We start from the raw sequence: 22,313 nt of genomic DNA, 5'->3' as shown, positions 1-22,313 counted from the left end.
TTAGTAATGAACTACAAGCGCTCGTTATTGCTGCTGCAGTATTCGCCTGATGGCTGGCGGCCACATTGTACTTCCTGAAACCAACGGTGGCAATACTCCAAGGTGAGTTAGCTTATGAATCAGGTGGTTTATCTCATTCAGAAGTGACAGATGCAGAATTTCTCCCGCAACCTAAACGTAGGCTTCCGTTCCTTATCACCGTTTTAAAAACACGCTTCCCCAGTCACGTCCATATGTTGCTATCTCGGCAGCAACTATCTACTCTTGTTAACAAGCGTTGAGGTGCCGGCTAGTCGGTAATACACTTCGGAATGTATTACTCGTCCTTTGCGCTGTTATTCCAAAACAATATCTACTCTTGTGTTCCTGCGGCAATTATTTGTCACCAGTCAGCATCTCCATAATTAGCCCTTAGTCGACAGTGGGTATCAAAATAGGATGCGTTCCTTCGGCAGAAACTAGATCACGGCATACTGTGCTCTAACCTCGATTCTAGTTCACTTGCCACCTGCCAGAGCCATGCATGCTGTGATTCTTGGCTCACAGTGCCATGACGGCAGATTTTCTGCAGAAAGACAGCAATCGCGTAAAAAATGTGCTCGTGGTATTTTCACGTATCACGCACAAAATTGTTGCTTGGACGGGCACATTCAGAACATGTGAGTGAATGTTGCGCCTTTCAGTTCCGTCAGTTATCAGGCATTGTCACAGTACAGTGTAGGGCTTTTAAGAGTCATTCTAGTCCCCAGTAAATTAGGCTAATATAGGAATATAACGCTCTTAACTTACAAACAGTCAAGACGTAGTCAGTTCTTAGAAAGCATATATGCGCAGACAGATATCAGGGTTGGGCCCACCATGGTGGTGCAGTGGTCGACTGCTGCGCCCAGAGATGCGGGATCGAATCCCGGCCGCGGCGGCGCGTTTTCGATGGAGGCGAAAAGCAAGGCGCCCGTATGCTGTGCGATGTCAGTGCACGTTAAAGAACCCCAGGTGGTCGAAATTTCCGGAGTCCTCCACTACGGCGTCTCTCATAGCCTGAGTCGCTTTGGGACGTTAAATCCCATAAACCAAATGAGATATCAGGGTTTCTAAGAACGATGAAGCTCCGTGGCGAGAGAGAAGAAAGTTGGCATTATAGTTAGGACAAACAAGCGGTATTATTTTATAGGGGTTATATGATTTATAAGGACTCAGTTTTAGTTTTACCACTGTAAACTTAAAGTGTGCGCCCTGTGTCCCCTTATAGCGGTCAATGGACGCGTGAAAAACTAACTTATTTGTCGCTCTGTCTTTCCATTTTTTCCCCTTTGTTCCCTTCCCTACGTGTAGAGTAGCGTACTGGACATCCCATAGTTAACCTCCCTGCCGCTCTAATTTTCTGTTTCTCTCTCTCTCTCTCTATGATTTATAGCATGGAGACGAGTGTCGCCTAACTGTCGCCGCCATGGTATAAAGGGGAAACTGCCAGTTATGTGCCGTGTGGGACAACTACATGCAATGCCTTCGCGTCTAGACAAGCACGAAGGTTGCCCGGGTGTTATTTCCGGGAACTAAGTTTATAAACCAACTTCTATGCAGAGTAATTAAGGGAGCACTGGTTTCATTTGCTTTTGATTCCAGCTATGACCACGTCTATATCTCATCATCATAGACCGCAGTTCGAGTGTGTCACTTATTCCAGCTATGAGGTTGCCCTTTTTTGCCCTTGGGCTTAAGGATTCAGCAGAAATGTTCGACAAATGCATGCCATGGTTGCGTTTTCCTCTGTTGCTTTCTTTCTCGATGGCGCCGATCGCAGGTTTATCAGATGAGGCATGAGATGAAACTTAATCGAGCAAATCGAACCGTGGAACGAGCCAGGCGAGCCACTGGATAAGGTGCTCGGCATAAATGAACTCTAGCACGAAGCTGTAACCTCTTTCAATGATACGGAGGACTCCACTAGCGCGTGCAGTGCAACGATGTGAAAGGCGTTTGTATTGTATAGCGGGCCCATCATCCGGCACGTTCTTTTTAAGAAAAGTGATTGCAATACTCTCGAGCTCAGTAACACACATAAAGAAAAAGCTTTTACCATAGGGTTGATGAGATGGGATTGGAAACCGGACCTCCCAGTACCCTTTGGCAATGAGTACTAAGAAGCTTTGCTCCGACAGGCTACGCATGCGCGTCCGTTAAAATAAGGTTTTATAGGCATGTTGTTCGGGTGGTCTTTTACATAATTGGGTATAGCTTACGACTGTGTGGTAATGAATATTTGCGAGCTAATAGAGACCCGATTACGTTAAGAGGGTAGTGTGATTAAGCGAGAAACAAAGTAGATTTACGACAGGAGTCTCAGACGTATACGGATATAACGCGTCATACCCGTAAAGGCGGAGCTCAACGTGTCCACCCATCTTGTTTTTTCATTTGCACAGTGTGAGTTTTTTTTTTTGTCTTGAAGACCTTACCCAACCCCGCGAATCAGTAGGGCCTATTCTTATTTCCTGGACACGTGGAGAAGTACTGGAGTGCGAATTTCTCACTTGCAGGCTGAGAACAGCCGCTTATTGGCCGCCCGCGGTAGCTCAGAGACTTTCGGATGCTGCTGAGAGCGAGATCGTAGTGGCCAATCTCAGCTACAACGCATCTCCGCTTTACGATACTGTAGGAATCGGAGATTGTGTTGGGTGTGACGGCGCGTTCGGCACTCAGGTCATCACGCGTCAAGGCTCAATTGCCTGCCTGTCAAATCGAACGTTTAAGCATTTATACTGCTTAAAAAGCTCAAATCTGTGAAAAACTTATGGGGAGAGTTCAATTTCTTTTTGCTCTTGAAGTATTTAGTTAGACTGAATTTTTTATTTTTACATGGGCAAAACCGCGAATACGTATGGTATTGAGTTGGCTTGTAACTGAAGTAGCGCTTATTGAACTTGTGCAGTCCTTTGTAAAATTAAAGAGTACTAAGCGACTCCTCGACGAGCGTTAAAAACAGAACAATGTTATTGCGGCTATAAGTCAGCTCCGGCGACACAGCTGGAGTCGGTTTGCTGCAGGTGTAGAATTCCTCGGTAGCAGCACGGCGCCAAATTTGTCGGGCCTCCCTCTTTCCTCTCCGCCGTTCGTTAGCTTTACGAGCCAGTTCAACTTGACCTTGGAATGTGAAAGCATTCAGGTCAGGCAATCAACGCGGACTTGGTTGCGGCGCCGCTTCGCATAATCAGCGGCGCGTCCCTATTCGCGGCCTCTGCAGCTCCGTTCGTATTTGTCATTCAGCGCACCTGGGTCACCCCATGGCAGGCTTTGGTGTTCCCATTTTCCTCTCCTCTGCAAAGTCAACTCGCATTTTGCCAAAAAAGAAATAAATTGCGAGGAAACAGGAGCGAGTTTAAAACATGATGTTAAGACTTGGCTGTCTTACTCCCATGCGTAGCTTTCGTGCTCCCCACATCTACCAAACTTCTTTGCTCTTCTTCTTCTTCTTTCGTTTTCTTTTTTTTTTTAGGCCTCATTCTCCCCGCATGACCCGGTGCCTTGGGCACGCCAACCCCGCTGTGCGTTTTACATTCGGCTGTTTGTACAATGGCAACGAGGGGATGGGTAAGAGGGGTCAAGTTTGTCTACTCCCGCTACTACCGGTGAGGCGTGGCAAACACTGCCGCATTTCTGCGCGTAAATTGTCGTATAGGCCGCTAACAGCGTTAAAAAAAAAAAAAAAAAAGGAAAATAAAAGCAAACGTTTACCGACCATCGACCTTTTCTCTTCTTTCCCTTGTTTCGAAGACTGGCTGTCTCTTTCGCAAAGAAAATCACCGTAACGCAACGTTCCGGTAGCATGTTCGTTCTCCTTAACCGTCGTCGCTTTTTATCGTATTTTTTTTTTTTCTCTCGATAATTTTTTTTTCTGGCTGCGGCAATTGCCTGACGGAACTGCTGCCGCTTTTGCTGTTGCTGCTTCTGCGAGGTGCCCGCGGTTGCTTCTGCCAGGCCGGCTGCCTTGCACTCCTCCCCCATGCAACCGCCATCTCTTCCCTCTTGAATCGCTCATTCCGCGCGCATAGCTAGGCGCACTGCTGAGAGCGGCGGAAGTGCCGCGCGTCCATGGCTTGTCTCTCCTCCTCAAAGCCACCGCGCTCACCTGGCGGCGGGTGCTACTGCTTGCTGAGGTAGAACGGCCGGGCAACCGGTCAGATGTCACGATCGGATTGTGAACGTCTGTCTGTGCGTTGCAGAGGTGGCCTCCGGAGGAGGGTTCCGGGAATGCCCTCATTCCCGTCTCCGCTGCGGTGCGTCGTCGGCCGGGCAGCCGGAATAACGCGCTTTCCGTAGACAGTGCCGCTGGCGTCACAGTGTCTCCTCTGCCCTGGAATCGGACCGGTGTCTCCTGTTTTCTGTGTCCGCCGCGTGCTGTGTGCCGCCCGTTCTTCGTTAGGTGCGGATTAGTCTTTGCGAGCTGACTGAAGCAACAAGCTCTGGAGCGACGCCGTGTGTGGGCCGCGGTCTTCCGTCCCTTTGGAGTGCTCCACCGACGGTGAAGGGGGAATTGTTTGCTTCGTTCGACGAGCTTTCCAGTGTGCCCTGTCATCCTTCCGCCCACACTACGCGCAACTCACGGTGGTTCAACTTGAACGATATAGCCCTGAAGGAGGATCGCTGGTGCTTCTAACCGCGTTACATGCAGGAAGCGTTCCGCTGAGGTCACATTGACGATTCAGGGCTTTTCTTGTGATGACCGCCGTCTAACCGTCGAATGTGCGCTTGGCATGAATTTTGACGTTTCTGAGGTGCGGTTGTTAGTTTGTGACACCAATTGGTGGTGCCTAGAAAGTGCATCCTTTTCTTGCGAGTGGCAGTTCAGAAACAGAGTCGGTCGAACTAATGAAATGTAATATGACAAAAATAGAAGAACAGAGACTTGTGTAGCGCCCGCGGATTGCCGCTTACGCATACTTTTTTTGCGTGTTTGGTTAAAAAAGAAAAGCAGGTAGTCAGGAAGTGCGTTTCTGGGGAGCGAGCTGTCTTCTTAAGTCCTAAATTTAATTCGTGTTATCGAGCTGATTATTACATCACTTTACTTAGTTTTAAATCTCCGCTGACTGACTGGATGCCAGGTTTCAGAGTGAGCTTAGCCTTTTATTGTGACTTTTCTGCTTTACAAAGTGTTACGAGTATTTCGTCACTGTAATGCTGGATGTTTCTGCGTCCCGCTTTGAACGATCGAACGTTCTGAAATTCCTACATTTCAGAGCGTCTGAACGTAATGAAGACAATTTTAACGCCGTGAGAAACAGGGCGAATGCAGTGCCTGTAATTTTTTTTTTGCTACACACTTAGATGCAGATTGTGAACCCGGAATACAAATACCCAGCTTTGAGCACGTTTCTTTCTTGGTGCGCTTGTGTGCGTTGGGTTAGCAGTTCTTAGTTCATCGTTAGGAAAATAGAAGGAAAAAGATCAAGGAGTGCTTTTTTAATTTGCTACCATTGTGAACATTTAATTAATAGAGATAAGCTAGCTACGCCTTTGAGTTTAGTTCATTCGCTCAATAGCTGCGCGGGAAAAAAAGAAACATATAATAAGATGTCTGGCGCCAACCAATTGATCATTTTTGCTGGGATTTTTAGCGTAACTAGTTTCGTTGCATAAAAACGCTTCGGACGGACTAATTCCACAGACCGCCGTTCTCACTCGCATTCCAAGTAACAGATGCCGCATGCTTGGAATTAGGATTGGTCCAGAGACATAGCTGCTTTGGCTTATTTCTTGGTCAATTCTTATTTCGTAGGTGGCTGAAATCACGAGTTCTCTGCAACGTTTACGTACAATAGCCAGCCACTATCTTTGACATCCAGTTATCCTTAACGTCGATTTCGGTCATTATAAATAATTTTTAAGCGATTTCGGAATCGAGCGTGTTCCCGCTCCCAAGAGGAACTGGGGCAGCCATGCCCGTAGCTGATTTCACCGAGTGAGGTTATGGTGATACCTGAGAGCGTTAGTGGCTCTCACGAAGTGCGAGCTGTTGTGGCTATCGTAAGAGTATCTTGAGGACTCACTTTTTTGTTTTGTTCATGCACATACACCGATAGACGTGACGATGATGGCAGCGTGCACGATCTGACCGCAAGCAGGAGTGAACGACTGCTATTACTACGCGGACCACTAATGCTCTCGCATTTTGATGCGCTTTCTCCGTTGACCTGCTCATTCGAGGTGCTACAGCGACTTTGCACACCGGAGCAATGCCTGTATCTTGTAGAGTTATTCGCCGTTTTGTGAACAAACTGTGATGATGATGATGATGCTTTCAAGTAACGTCCTCCTGATGGAAAAAAAGACTACAAACTTTAAACCCAGTGCATCTTTGTACGTCTGAGTGCTCGAAGTAGTTCCGAAGAGCAACGCAGATGTACTCCACGGATCAGGAAGGGCAGAAGCTGCCCTGCCTCTATGTGCCACTGGTAAGAAAGACAAGCAAGGCGTTTGACTCCTTTCGCTGGAAAGCCTGCGATGTGATGCGATGCAGTACTGTCCTTCCATTGCATTGTCTGATGGAGCTATCGCTGGACACTTTCTTGCTCTGTCTTCTTTTAGTGAAACTGTTACGTGTCTGTGGGGTGCGATTGGGTTTGTTTTTCGATATGCTAGTGGATAAAGAAATAGAATTATTTAGGACAAATTTTGCCACTCCTGTTGTCAATGGCGAAGATGGTAGGCACTGAAATTGTCGATTTTTTTTTCGCTTACTCTATATATAACGAAGCAGTATCTGCATTGTACGGGGTCAGAGACTAAGATGTGTGGCGAATTTTGTGCAGTTGTGCAGTTAGATCCGATAACTTTCGATTGGGAACAAGGGATATGATGTCGTGACGTAGTTCAGCCTTCGTTATAAGACATGCCCAGCTTTCCTTGCGACGACGGTGGTCTCCGGGGCTGTACCTTGAACATAAATGTTTGTGTATAGGTTCCGACAGGAACGCATGCAGGAACGATATTGAACATCACCGACTAGCGCCATCTGTCCGTAGCGAACAGCGCGCACCTAAGGGGATATTTTCATTTGTAATTGAGAGACGACTGAAGAGTGCAGGGAGAGGGTGAGTGAATATTTTAATAGTACTGGCCTAATCCTATGCGCTGCAGAATCTGACTGGTGAAATGCTTATGGCAACCGCATGGGCTAGTTCTTACTGCCGCAGGCAACCGTTGGGTTGTATCAAAGATCGGAAACTTCCTGTGGTAATTTTCGATGTTCAGCACCATGTAGAATGTGGTAGCAGCCATGCAGGCTGAAAGCATTTATCCAGGTATTCTATGCTTAATATCCTCAAATGTTCGGCAGCAGACGTAAGAACTGTTTGGGCACCTGAGAGCAGGTAGAGCCCTCCATACGCGGCTGTCCCATGGAGAGCGCAAGGCCGGCGTACGTTGCCGTGCAAGCCAGTGGGTGAAGCAGACAGCGAACCGATGACGTTTAGAACTTGAGGCGGGCGCCCTGGTTGATACGGGCTCGTTATACGTAGGTGTGAAGCTACATTTAGGCGCTTACGCAATTAAAATAGGAGAGGCAGCCCTAAAAGTATATGACACTTGGGAACAGGTCTTTAGGCTGCGGTTTGATTACTTGCTGAGGCTATTCTACTGCACCATCATTGTACGGCACGCGAAGCAAGGCGATCTCTCTTGTGCTTACTAGAGCATACTTTAGTAAGCGCAAGAGAGCACTCTCTAGTAAGCACAGGAGATCATTGTAGCACCAAAAGGACAATGGGAGTAGGATTGGGGAAGCGTTCTTTCTCAGGCCGCAAGGATCTGCTTGTGGGCCGGGCAATGAGGCAATCACGACAACCCGAATCATAAAATATCTGGAGCCTATGCAAGGATCTTCTCCGTACAAGCTCCAAAATGCACGACTACATTTCTCAAGAGCAAAACACGTGGTCTAACATCATTTCAACTAACCCGGCACTCCAGGATAACAGAAGTAATAAAATATTGTTTTGCAAAGGCAAAGCAAGTTTCGCACCAGAAAATTTTTCTACCCTCCTGATGACTCTCAATGATGTAACATTGTGTTTCTGTGACAGTGGCGTTTGTGCCACATAAGTAACTGCGAGCCGTACGGGCACGACGGATGTACGTACGTTGAATGCCGTGTCACTCTCTTATTCACTTGCTAAGTCGTCATTTGCTTTGAGTGCTGTGAAACTGCTTTTGTCTGGCCACACAAAGTGTTTCACAGAGCTCGTCACGCTGCTTTTTGAAACACATATCTTTGAATGTTATGCATTCACTGTGAAGATGTTAGCTCTCTAAGCGTTCTTTGTACGTGTGATCAGGGAAGCAACACGCAAGTGTACAGTAGACCCATAGAGACAAATATGGAAAACAACAAATGCATGCTCGGGCATTTATCCGGTTAACACAGAAATGTATAAAGTAACGCAACATATAGCTAACATGACTGAATGAACTGACTGGGATGGCCGACAGTAGCGCATTTTATTTCCATGTTCTTGCAGCCTAAGCTCTTTATAGCTTTCTCAAGAGTTTCAAATCTGCGCTGAGGCTTGCGCACCCAGCTAAGTGCATTATAACGCAAACGCTTACTAAATCTCTATAGTGTGTAAATTGTCATCCCCTGCCTCACGCTGTCTTTGCGCTCCTAGGTATATGCTTATTTACTCGCCAAGTAATTTTTACTAGAATAGGTCAAAATTTAAATTTTTTCTTCGTTATACATGCGCAATGAAATGAGTGCCTTGCTGCAGACCGGTACATAAACTTTACAGGGATATAAGGAATTAATAAGCAGTAATACACAAAACGATGGTTTTTAAAGAAGCTGGAAAATCATGCCGATTCTGGTACCGGAAACGTTCGTCTTGTTTATGCGACGCTATATCTCGTAATTGCTTGGCGGTTGAATCTGAGAGTGAGAGCAGCCTGAGCGCAAAGAAAATTCAGCGAATTCTAGAATAGTTCCCACGAGCATTCATGCAAATAGTGAGCCGATGTTGAATATCAAAGATGGTTAATTTTCACGACTTCTCGGTACATCGACGTAAATAATAACCGAATAATAAATTTGCAGTGCAGGTACCACGCGGTCGCGTATGGGACACCTTCTGATTGTAAGGCAGCCTTGGTGTATTATGAGGTATTGTTATTCATAATTGATATTTTAAGCTTCAGATCCGGAGCAAAAATCTGCTTGTGGAGTTTGTCCTGCACTGACAACGAGTAATCAATACTGCCTTAGAGTGCTGTGCGATGTCAGTGCACGTTAAAGAACTCCAGGTAATGGAAATTTCCGGAGTTCTCCACTACGGCGTCTCTCATATAGCCTGAGTCGTTTTGGGACGTTAAACAACATAAACCAAGCCAAATACTGCCTGAGAAAATGAATTGGATACGTTAATGAAAACAAAAAGCAAGAACTACAATCCTGCCGTGGGATGGTTTACAAATATATTCTGATTTTTATGCGGTAGTTAGAAATATGCGAAAAATTGCGCAAGAAAATTATTTTTTAGAATTTGTCCCACATTAGTAACGCGCAGGTGGTGAGTTACAGCTCCATGTGACTTTCTGCTTGAATATGACCACCGTCCTTCACTGATATGATATGGCCTTGAGCTGGAGATTTATTCTATGATGCCTGTACACTAAAGATCGTAACGTCAAGTTCTGTTTAGGGAAGCGGTCTCCTTAACATCGTTTCTTTAGCGTCGAGACTCCTGCTGATGTAAGTGACAGAAGTGAGTTGACGGCACGCCGCTGTATCGAACGAGCTAATTCGCTTCTAACAGCATTAGCAGCTCTGATATTTGATATATCAAACAAAATGACACGGCATAGTTACTTATTGCTCACAGCGTCACTAAGAAAGTGTTCACGCGCGCAATGTAAGCTTGTATTTAGACGGTGTATGATTTTCGCACACGCGACATTGGTAGAATAAACACGAGCTCCTACACTTACCTTGTGAGGTTTACTCGGGCAGCACCAATCGTAGTATCGGGAGAAAAAAAAAAAAAAAAAGCCTGTTTTTGACATGTAGCAGGGGTGTACTAACGGCTTGACATACGCAATATCGTCTGTCACCAACCAGTATTATGAGAATTAAGGGGCAAACTAAAGATATTCTGGGCATGTATACATAAGGACATATACGTGTACTAGAACAGGAGTTTCCGCAGGGGCTCATGTGTCCCATCGGGACAATCTCCTTTTTGGAGACGCGGCATTCATATATTTGCATTTGTGGAGAACTAAGAATGATGACACTTTTCTTTGTATTCATGCAGTGACTTGATCCCACTAGAAAATTTTTATTCCACAACTATCGCTGGGATCTGTTTGTTGATTGAAAGGAGAGAGGGAATTATAATTGCTCAACAACAAGAGTAACGATAAAAAGATACCGAAGCTTTTAGAAATGAACTTGATTCCTACGTTTCCTGAACGCAAGAAGAGTGTTGCATGACAGGTGCAAGGAATAAAACATCATATTTCAAGGTCTTCGTCGAGGAAATGTTTGGGGATAAAAAGGAGCAGTATGGAGTGATCTTAAAGTATTGTTGGCGAAAATTTGGGGCTAGCCAGGTGCCGGCAGAATTACTCATGCCGCGTGTAGCAGAACATTGCCATCCGATACCAGAATTTAAACCCCTTCGTATCTCTTTTTTGTTTCTCCTCCTATACTCTTTATTTATTTGATAACGCATACGCCATCTCTGTGACAGTGCACAGCCCATTCAAAAACCTGTTTCACTGTTTCAACCGTTTTAGTAGTACTTTCACTCTCTAGCGACTAGTTTTCCGTCAAAGGTCTCTTCGCTAAATTACAGGAACACTGTACTTTGCACAGAACTGTCTCGTACCTGTAAAGATATGTGCGTGCATGCATGTATAGATTGAGTACCCACTGTGGCGGCATAATGGCAGTATCGTTTCTATGCTTTGCGTCTCACCGAGGTGCGCGCACTTTGTGCTCCACAGGGACTGTCCTTCCTGGCACTCATCCTGCTGTCAGGACGGCTGTACGAGGCGAGCAAAGAGATCGCCTTCCTGCGTGTGGTACTAGCGGCATGGATACCCTCCGAGGCGGACCTGATGCTAGGCGGCGCCGCCGACGACCACAAAAGCCTCGTACTGGACCGAAATCGCCAGACGCTCACGAACCTCAAGGGCGACCTCGAAGCCTTCCTGCGTGAGTGCCGCGCGCTATTTTATGCGATATGTTCAGAGAGAGAGGAAATGGCGGACACCATCTGCTGTCAGCTAACCTCTGCTGCCGCCTAATCAATATGGGAAGCACTGCAAACGAATATGACGGGCTGGAGGAACGATTCACAGTAGCAGAGAAACAGCAGCCTACAACGAAACCACGAAGAAAAAAAAAATAAAAAAGAAACAGGACCCACGTCGGACAAACTTAGGCGCTTGTTCGGTGGTTTCCATCAGTCAAGTTTTCGTAGTTTATTGCGCTAGGCTCTGCCATTTTTCAGAAGGCCTGGCTAGTGAGATTGTAAGCACACTGTTGCATTACCTGTGGGCTAACAAGGTCACATTGCAACTCAAGTTGCAGGAATAAGATTAAGACCACAAAAAGGGGTCGGAGGTCTTAGTGTTGCCTACGTGACATTTAAAAACAAATCTGGGGGAGCAGATTTAGATTTGTACCTAATGACCGAATAAATGTACAGACTGTAGGCTGGAGAAAGTGGAATGTGTCGTGACGTTTGGCCTGGCCTCCCTGTTGTCTCATGTGTATACCAGCTAGTGGGAGCTACTTTGCAGTATCGCCTTTCAGCCAGAACAAGTTCCATGCATTCCTATAAAGGAAACGTACCGTAACTTCCCGTTCCACCCTCCCTCCGATTTCGACACGTCCGAGTGCGTGGAACGTGAGTGAAACCGTGTGGTGCAGGCACACAGAAAAGCTCGTACTGCATTTTCTTCGTGGCGCGTTGTTCGATTTGAACCAGTCGTTGGTGCAGCTCATACGTCATATGTATACTGGAGTATTCTCCCTGAAAACTATGAGAGTTGTTCTTTAAGAAGACGGCAACGCCATTATTCTCTCTCACTTATTACAGTTCACACGACGATAAGACTATAGAGGACAGGGACAGACGTCGTCTCTCTTGGCCTTGTAAGTGGTGCTTAATGCAACGTGCTCCTCCCAATAAAAACCAGTTAATTGGCGCAGCATCGTGCGCCGAGGCCGCCGCCTCGGTGCGGGGTGCATAGAGATAAATGCGTCCTTTAACCAGTTGCAGGAAAGCAATTTCTTCAGAAGCATGGCCTCAAGGAGAGTTTGGAATGGAGGCACAATGCGTAGATTTCCCGAGGTATCTTACTCTATAAGAGCGATTTAGTGAAGCAGATTGGTATCCGTAGTCTGTGCCGTCGGTAGTACCACGCACGTGCTACTAAGTTAATGCATGGCGTTATCCTTATCTCGTGTCAAGGCTGCCGCTAAACGGCGAAGTGTTTGCGCAGGCTGCGGCAGCTTTCACCCGTGTCGATGCCGTACGTCGCTTATGGGCCCAAATCGATGGCGCTGACTTTGCGCTTAACGCCGTTCCAGCACATTTCATCTCGTCACTCTACAGGGTCGTGTACTCTTATAGAGAACATGCGATCGCGCAACTGGTCTCTTCGAAACTCCAGTTCGCGCGATACCACTGCGCATCGAAAAAAAAAAAAAACTATAAAGGTTCAGCGCTGCTGAACCAAATATTCAGCGAAAGCATTAGCTGCGGATGTCTGAGCGTTCTTCTTCTTCTCTGTTTCTTCTTCCTCAGCCACATATAAAGCCCCGCTTTAACCAAGCCGTATGAGCGTGCCTTAGTGGCCTATAGGGGTGACGTGAATACCAGGGTCCTAGCAGGCTGATTCTGACATAACCGTCTCATGTGAAACGAAAGACCCAAGTTGGCAGCTCCTGCAGACCGCTTGAGTTGGTAGCCCAGTTCTCACCCTAGTGCCGCATGGGGTGTGACGTCACAGCGTCACGTGGGTAAGACGTGGCTACCAGCTGCGCTACGCTGAAGGCTCGAGACCTAGAATAGTATTGCTTCCGAAATAAAAGTTGCAGACCTCGCCCAGCACCGCCTCCTAATATCTGTGCGCTAGCGCCACCTTGCTTCGATGTGCGGTTTGGTCAGACGCAGTGAAAGTTTGAAGACGCCGGCCGCGCGCTCGAGTGTTCAGAGTGGACGGCCCTGTACGTGCGGAGAACGTCAACTTCGTTGTAGCTCGAGAAATTGGCTGCAAATCAGGAGTTTGATTTTGATTTCTGTGGCACTGAATGACTCGAAATTGCCCTTCTTTTTATTTTTTCTTTCCGGCATAATGCATTCACTTGCAGCATATATATGAATGCCGATAACTGAAACACCTCATCCGCACATGCGTTTGCCATTCATCAGAGTCGGGTTAGCGGAGCCAGTAAGCAAAGAGACATTCCTAGGGAGGCAAAAAGACGCGCGAGACTTGAACGTGATGGCAGGACTAGAGCCGAGACCATAAACGACCTCGCCCTCCAGTCTTTCTTTACTTCCTTCTTCAAGCTTGCCGTTGACTCTGGCTTTCGTTTTGAGAACTTTCTTTTATGTTCGGCCTTTCCGCGTGCCTAAACTTGACAAAAAATATTCAGGAATTTATCTACTGTGCGACTACACACATATATATGTTTTCGAGCTCGCGGTAAAAAATTCCTATTCTACTGACTGCTGCAGTCGGTTGTAATAAAATCTAATGACTGAAAAGATGAAGCTAGCTGCTCGTTCAGATGCGTTACTTGCGCCACGGCACGCATTCGGGAGCACGTGATTGTCATGGCAATCACGCTCAGCCTGCAGTGCTCTCTGCGAATTGGATATACTGGAGTCTTTAGACAGTACTGTTTCGGTTATTTGGAGGTTCTCACAATAAAGGGGCAAATCAGATGCCCAACACATTAATCAGATGTCGTCAGCAGAGGCAACAGCTTTCGCATAGAAAGTGCCAATATGCTTATTTAACTCTTTCGTCGTTCTTTATTGTCGTTCTACCGTTTGTCTGCATCTGTTGCATTTGCTTGAAACGTGTTTTCCATCTATGGTATTTAGCTGATTTTTTACTTTGTCTGAGTTAATCCCTCTCTGCAAAGCTGTATGCGGTTAAAACGTGATTTAGTGGGCTGAGACTTTGTATGGTTACAAGATCTCATTGTGTTTCGTGGCTTCTTTGCAGTGGAGCTAACCTCGGCACGGACGACGCTTGCCCTGAGCGTGGTGTTCGTGATCATCTACATCCTCAGCTGGTGGTGGATGGCGTTTGCGCTCAAGCAGGCCAAGGATGACGTGAGTGTTGCCCGCTCAGGACTGAGCATTTTCTGAGAGGCCGCAGTGCAGACACTGCGGACATGGTCCGAGCTTGGGCGCAGACATTCCTTGATGCTATCACACTAGACACTTGCATTCCAGAATTAGGAGACGCGCTACAGGACTGGCGTATGTCTTGCAGACGGGGACTGTCTTGAGTACGCTAGGAACAGTCAGGCCTAAGCTTACGTTTTATGTTCTGTAAAAAAAAAAAAAAAAAAAAAGGCTGTACGTCCCTAGGTATATCAGGCGCCTCGCATCCGGTCAATGTTTGTGTGCCTTCATTCACGTGCGCAGCGAACGAATCTGCGCGGCTGAAAAGGACTCAATGAAAGGCAGGCAGTATGATCGAAACATGTTCCAGTTTGTTGTTTTGCATTGTAGCATTGAGGTGAAGCAATAAAACGGGGGAAAAAGAACAAAAAGAGGAACAGTAACTAGGAACCGGTAACTTTGCCATCGTCGTCATAATATGCCTCTCGAGACGATGTCTATCGGTAAGTGGGGAATGTCACTTTAACCTTCAATGCCGATGATGATTGTAGCCACCCTTCAAAGACTTTGGAGCGTCTCTAAAAGCATCAGTGGTGTTTGCAACCAACTGAGAAAGGGCATTAAACACATCTGACGCCCGCCTGCAAACGTGCTTGCTTGGCTTATGGGATTAGCATGTCACACTCAGGATCCGACGGTGGTTCGATTCTCACCTGAGCCTCTCATCTCAACGGAGCTCGTGCCATCTTGGTCATGTCATGTAATCTCTTGACGTCATGACATCCGCCGACCAGTCAGTGCGCGACCGTGTCACTTGCCAATTATACCACCCTTAGAGTCAAGCCCGTTATTTCTCGCTCACATACCGAGGCCGACAACGCCGATTCCGAATCTTTCTGCGGCCGATAGCTCTCTCGTGTCATTGTTTCCTCTTCTTCTTGAGCTTAGCTTGGTTTCTTTTGATGGGAGCACATGCTTGCACTGAACTAAAAAAAAAAAAAAAATAATAAAACCATTAAGTGTAAGATTGTAAACAGCACGAAAATACTACGAATGAAAATACAAAAAAAAAAAGGCGATTATCTAAAAGCATCCCAAGTGCTCACGATGACTGCTCAAGAATTGAGATGAAATTCACAATTTCATGTTCACACTTCCGCAGTATACTGTTTAAAGGGTGACGCCTGAAGCGACAAGAGCGAATAATTGAGCACACAGTTATAGGTGCGAACCGGCTGTAAATGGCTCAGCACAGCTGGGTAATGTGTTTTACGTCTATTACTTCCTTACTTGCCATTGCACTGGAACTTATGTGCGCCTTGCTGTTCTGGGAAATTACTAAATCTCCTTCAGTTAAAGAAGTCGCAAATGTTTCCTTCATGTGGAAACCAGAAAGATCGCATTCTATAGATTGGAGGAAGGGCACGGAAGTTTGGAACCTCAGTGCCATGATTTCCTTGAAATAGACGTTAAAATATGGAGGCATTCGTTAGAGCCCAGTACTGATGTGCGCGTTCGCTGGTTGAGTCGCGTCGCCATTGTTGTCGCTGTAACGGAGCGAAAAAGAGCTACGAGCGCCGAGAGAATTTCCCAGAAGAAGAGAAATTGTTTCTGGCTCCTGAGAAAAATAAAGTGCTTGTGACTGCACGTACACCCGTACGCAAAAGTAGAGATATCACGCGAACCGCTACGAATAATGTTTTTCTCTAAACAACAACAACAACAAAAAAAAAAAAAAAACATGTGCTTGACAAATTGGTCCGGCAAGATGAAAAGCACACTTAGGAAGGTACTCTGTGCATATCTCACAAACATCGCTTCACCGTCAGAGAAAAGCTGCAGCGAAATTTTGACAAAGCGCGTGGTCTCTCCACTTCTGCGCGCAGGTGTACATACATGGAAGCATCTCTTAAATCCTCAAATTCTTTGGCGGAATATATCGCAAAAATGCTCAAATTTCGCATTAGGGAGTATCGCGATCATCCTTAGAATTTTTTGCTACGCAGTTTTTCTATAGTGAGCTGGATTATATTCTAGTTTACTGTAGTTTCACTAAGAGGTGAAGGGCGCTGCCATATTGGGCGCTGGACTACTCTCGCAGCACAGGAAACGCTAACGACTTCCCACCTAACAGCGCAGTCAAACCAGTTTCTCCGAGGGTCGTGAAGCCGGTGAGCCTCGCCGTGCTGAGCTTTCTGTTCTGGGAGAATATTTTTGCAGGCACTGGGGGGGGGGGGGGGGGGGGGGCGCAGTCACGTGACACAAAAGTAATGTCGAGTCTACGCCTCTCCTGCGTGTCCTGCCGTTTCTTTTTTTCATTAGTTCGGTGGGGGTTGAGTGAGAGGGGGCTGAAATATATATCTCTCAAGTTCAACTCGCCTGAAGGTGAAAGGAAGGGCTGGGAAGCTGGCCGTCGAAATGCTTTCAACTAGTGACGTCTTCACACCTTTCCTTGGCGCTCTACGCGATGGTACCATTCTCTTTTTGATATACCAACTAGTTCCTATTTTACAGTTCGGAAAATGTCATGCCCACGCGAAACCCACCTACACAGCAATACAATGCTTAGGCATTTAAAATAACGAACGCACAGAATCGTCGCTCACTCTTCATTCCCGCACATCGCGCATTTTGACTGAACGGCGCGCATCTCTAAAGGAAAAAAAAAAAAAAAAAACGAATTCTAGATGCGTGTATGAGATGTATAGGCTACGTCACCGATGTGTCACGTGATTGCGCACCCAGGATCTGCAAAAATATTCTCCCCTCTGTCATTGCCGGTGAAAATGAACTCCTCACTACTATACTGAGTGGGTAACAACACGTTATACGATGCGGCTGCCCACCGCAGGTGCTGAGCGCCTACAGTGTTCGGCCGCTGAGCCTGAGGACGCGAGATCTAATCTTAGCTGCTTCGGCTACGGTTTGATTGAGGCGGAACTCATATGACGTCTGTGTTCTGTTTCAGTGGACGTCAATGGTACCCAAGGGGCTGAAAGGGATCAGGTGCTTTACGGCGGCCTCACTCACTTCTTTACGTATTCCGTCACGTCGCGATCGAGGTGCCCGTCGACAAGCGAAACAATTGCTGTATAACACTTTCATTTCCTCATCGTGAATCGTTCACTGCTGAATGTGCGGCTACTGCTGTTTTATGACACTGCATGAGCAAATATGCTTCGGTTTTTAAACCGCAATTTAGCTTTTTCTTTTTTCTGAACACCTGACCAGAGAAATTAAACAGAACGGCTGGTCGCTAAATAAGATTACAAAACCTCAAGCTGTAGGCTGTAGCTTGCGCTGTTCTTTCCGCTATTATGGAGATCATTGCTTTCTTTTTTTTTTTTTTTGTCGCAAAGGGCAAACGACAAAAAAATTTTTCCGTACATTGGAGTGTGTGATCGTGCTTGTTGGTAGCGCACTAGACACACGAAACGGAAAAAGCACACAGGACAAAGGAAAAACAAGAAACGAGCATTGTATTACAACGACGAACCGACCAAGTCCTGAACATCTCCCTTTTCTTTCCGGTGTAGTGGCGCGGTTGCACAACTTCTATATGCGACTTACGAACTTATCAGTGAATCTGCCAATAGTTAGCTTGCGTAGTACGTAGACCTGCCGTATCTTTGGAAGTTTGGTTTGGTTTGGTTTGTGGGGTTTAACGTCCCAAAGCAATTCAGGCTATGAGGGACGCCGTAGTGGAGGACTCCGGAATTTCGACCACCTGGGGTTCTTTAACATGCACTCACATCGCACAGCACACGGGCGTCTTGCTTTTAGTTCACCTCTATTGAAAAGCTGCCGCCGAGGCCGAGATTCGATCCCGCAACCTTGGGAACAGTAGTCGAGCGCCGTAACCACTGCGCCACCCCGGCGGGGTTATCTTTGGAAGTCTTTAATGTGTAGCATTGCTCGGTCCTCTACTATCTCTACTCTCTACGGTACTCTACTATCGATCATATCCATACCATCAATCAGGTGATAGAAAAATGCGCGGAATATAACCAGCCCTTATACATAGCATTCATTGATTACGAAAAAGCATTTGACTCAGTTGAAACCTCGGCGGTGATGCAGGCATTGCGAAATCAGGGGGTAGACGAGCCGTACGTGAAAGTGCTGGAAGATATATATAGTGGCTGCACAGCAACCATAGTTCTGCATAAAGAAAGTAACAAAATTCCCATAAAGAAAGGTGTTAGGCAAGGAGACACAATCTCCCCAGTACTATTCACAGCTTGTTTAGAGGAAGTATTCAGAGACTTGGAATGGGAGCAGTTAGGGATAAGGCTAGATGGAGAATACCTCAGTAATCTGCGATTTGCTGATGACATTGCCTTGCTAAGCAACTCGGGAGATGAACTGCAAAAAATGATTGATGACCTAGACAGGAAAAGTAGAAAGGTAGGCTTGAAAATCAATATGCAGAAGACTAAGGTAATGTTCAACAGCCTCGGGAAGGAACAGGAGTTTACATTAGGTAGCGAAATACTGGAAGTAGTAGGCGAATATATCTACTTAGGACAGGTAGTAACCGCAGATCCGGACAATGAAAAGGAAATAACAAGAAGAATAAGATTGGGATGGAGCGCATTTGGCAAGCACTCGCAGATTATGACTAGCAGCTTACCGGTATCGCTCAAGAGGAAAGTATACAACAGTTGCATCTTGCCTGTACTCACCTATGGGGCTGAAACGTGGAGGCTAACCAAGAGAGTTCTACTTAAGTTGAGGACAACCCAGAGGGCTATGGAACGAAAAATGGTAGGGGTAACATTAAGAGATAGAAAGCGTGCAGAGTGGGTCAGAGAAATAACTCAAGTTAACGACATTCTAGTGGAAATTAAGAAGAAGAAATGGACATGGGCAGGACATGTAGTGCGAAGAGAGGATAACCGATGGTCGCTGAGGGTAACAAACTGGATTCCAAGGGAAGGAAAGCGTAGCAGGGGGCGGCAGAAAGTTAGGTGGGCGGATGAGATCAAGAAGTTCGCAGGGGTCAAGTGGATGCAGCTAGCACAGAACCGGGTTGAGTGGAGAGATATGGGAGAGGCCTTCGCCCTGCAGTGGGTATAATCAGGCTGATGATGATGATGATGATGATGATGATTGCTCGGTCCTTGTCTGTCTTGAACAAGGCAAAGGAAGGTGTACGAATGAAGTATAATCAGACGCAGTTCGACACCTGTCTACTTCTGTCGCCCGTTTTCCTTTGCTCCGTGCCTTTGCCGTTGATCACACACCGACTAGTTCAACAAAAGCGCATTTTGCTTTTCTGAGTGTCTACATTTCTTTGTTTACTTTCGTGAATATTGTTTCTAGTGAAAAAAATGCCATCTTTCTTGGTTCGGTGACATTTTCATGTGCGTTAGTTGTGCTACCACGGCCTACTGCGCCACCTTTCTCAGCCTTTGTGGATGCAATGGCGCTGCACTAAGAGAGAGAGAGAGAGAAAACTTTATTGTCGGGAGTAGTCTTAGGGGAAGAACCAAGTGGCGCTGCACTAAAGTGCTACAGCTCTAGTGCTACTACTGCTGTTGCTGTTTCTGCGGCAAACTATGACTTATTTCTAGCCTTCTAGTTTGTGACCGTGTTCGTGGACATGGGGCTGAGTTTCGCGCTATTATTTTACAGGGTAGCGTCTCACTGCGGACGGTCCTGCTCTTGTCCGTGTTCGCGGCCGTGGACATCGCTGCAAGCACCGGCTTTGTGCTGCTACGAATTATTATGGTGCGTGCCTTTCATTCCTTCCTTCGTATTTCAGCATAAACCAAGAAGAAAGGCCCTGCCGGGCCTGCAGCGCGCTGCCAACGTGCGCATCACGCCATGATCATACCTACAGACGCTCGAGTCTGCGTCAATTGTTTCATAAAATCTGCGCTTACTCCTTTAAGCGGTGTTACAAATATAGTTTATAAAATATAAAGATATATAGCAGGCATATAGAGCTCCTAACAGCATCGCTCGACAAGTGGTATCGATTCCCACGTGCGGCGATGCGCGCTCGTCATTCGTTTGCATCCCCACCCTTTTGTATACACCTGGGGTTTCCGGAATGTAGAGAGATATCTGGGCTAACCAAACGTATTGCATTCTTTGTTAAAACTCGCAACGCGTGCGATGCACTCCGGCTGCTGCGCAACTTTGCGCAGTGCCGCCATCCATACAAATAGCGGAGAAGCTTCCTCCTTCGCGTTCGTAGGCATCTCATAGGTTTGCGACAGGATAGTATATTAGCCCTGCCCGGCCACCCGCACTAGCCCAGGCTAAAGTTTGGTCTTTGGCTGCGCGTCGACACCGCTGCGTTCCTGAATGAACGAAGTGATGTCTCAGCTGGCTAAAGGCGGGAAGCGCATCGCTTGCGTCGTGGGCTGCCCTCAGATGACTAATCAGTCTTGTGTTTCAAAAGGGAAACACTGGGCGGGTAACAGAACCGTCAACGGAATGAAGTATTCATGCATTAAGGTAGGATACTAACGTTGCTGATTAAAAAAACAACAGAGTAGTAATTCTGTCTAATAGCTAAAGTAAAATTAAAATAAAAAAAATCTCCTACGCTTTCCTTGGTCTCGCCGACTGTTCGTTCCTTTCCTAACTGCATTCAGTGTCATTCTTGGTAAAATACGAATCTCTGGCTCCTTCTGGCTGCGTTTATGTTTGTCTGACTATGAAAGACTTCTTTATTTCTCGGCCAATCAGTTAAACTCTCTGAAGTTTTTATCGAAAGGGAGTCTATGACCATCGGCTTCAAGTGAACGGCGGGGCTAACGAACTGTCGACGCAGCGCAATCTACTGCAAATCAGCCGCTGATGGTGGCACCTATGTTATTTTTTTTTTATTTTCATTTTTGATGGAGGCAGTATCTTTGTTCATAGCGTGCAGTCCATACTCACCAAGTTCACTTTGCCTTCAGTGCCTCTCTGATTATTAAATGAATCACTGGCGGAGCAGGAGCAGTTAACTTGCCCCGCAGGGCCTCAGGCCTCAAACAACGCAGAGGGTATAGCGGTCAACCTGGGGTTTTATTTCTTTATTTATTTCGCATACCCTCAATCGCCGATGCATTAGAGAGGGGAGTGGGTTTCAAAGACATTTCAACATCAGAGCGGCAAAATAGAGGGTACAAAAAGAGACGCAAAAATATAGCATGGCAAGCCAACGTGCGAGAAAAAAAGAGACCAAGTATAACGTTGGAATAAAGAGTGAAAGCACGAAACGCAATCAAATCGTAAAAGCAGTGAACAACAGCTACAAAATAACACTAAGCTTACTTTACAAAGAAAAACAAAGTGCGAACAGTGATTGTTTAAACAGCGCGTAATCGGCTGATGGACATCATATCTGAGGGAAGGTGGTTCTAGTCATTCGATGTGCTTAGAAGAAATGAATAAAAAAGGGTGTTAATGCGACAGTAAGGAAGAGCAATCTTGTGCCAATAATTTACACGTGAAGAGCAATAGCTGGGTGATATGATGAATTTACTATGTAAAAAAACTATGGTAATAGGTTTTATGAAACAGAAAAATGCGAAAAAAAAAATTTGAATGATAGAGACATATATTATGGCAAGGCTACCCAAACGTAATGGAAACTAATATGCCTCTGCCCGTGCCAGGGCAAACTTAAGGTATATCGCATTAACGGCATTCTTGTTGTTAGGTTAAGATTAGGAATAATGAATCGAATAGAATTATTTTTGGCCATTTCAATAGCATGAGATAAATTATTATGACTGGATCACAGATAGAAGTAGCATAGTGAAGTTTAGGGCGACCAGAGTTTTGTAAAGACGGTGAAATAGGGGCCCTGCTGAAATTACGTCTTAAGTATCCTTAACATGCGGTTAGCGGTGCTAGTAATTTGGTAAATGTGAGTTTTCCAATTCAATGAGGAAAAAACGGTAACCACAAGGGATCTGTGACTGAAGACGCGGGCTGAAGCTGATT

At 46.2% G+C, this 22,313-nt stretch overlaps 1 protein-coding gene across 2 annotated transcripts in view; it reads left to right on the top strand.

Moving 5' to 3' along the window:
* LOC146203964 (uncharacterized) overlaps window positions 1-22,313 on the top strand; it is a 73,633-nt gene that overhangs the window by 36,671 nt on the left and 14,649 nt on the right. The window contains exons 1-4 of one of the 2 annotated variants that reach the window (XM_084589014.1): window positions 6,239-6,449; window positions 10,996-11,206; window positions 14,239-14,348; window positions 20,001-20,096. In XM_084589014.1, the coding sequence (XP_084445140.1) occupies window positions 6,396-6,449; window positions 10,996-11,206; window positions 14,239-14,348; window positions 20,001-20,096 (471 nt within the window). In that variant the 5' untranslated portion in view covers window positions 6,239-6,395. Of the gene's footprint in view, window positions 1-6,238; window positions 6,450-10,995; window positions 11,207-14,238; window positions 14,349-20,000; window positions 20,097-22,313 lie in introns of those variants that run through there. The other variant, XM_084589013.1, reaches the window with a different exon arrangement.

The sequence above is a fragment of the Amblyomma maculatum genome, chromosome 1, assembly GCF_055883805.1.
Source record: "Amblyomma maculatum isolate TAMU_Amacu chromosome 1, ASM5588380v1, whole genome shotgun sequence".
Classification (NCBI taxonomy): Eukaryota; Metazoa; Arthropoda; class Arachnida; order Ixodida; family Ixodidae; genus Amblyomma; species Amblyomma maculatum.
The sequence above is the reverse complement of the archived record's forward strand: the minus strand, read 5'-3'. Positions and strand labels throughout refer to the sequence as shown.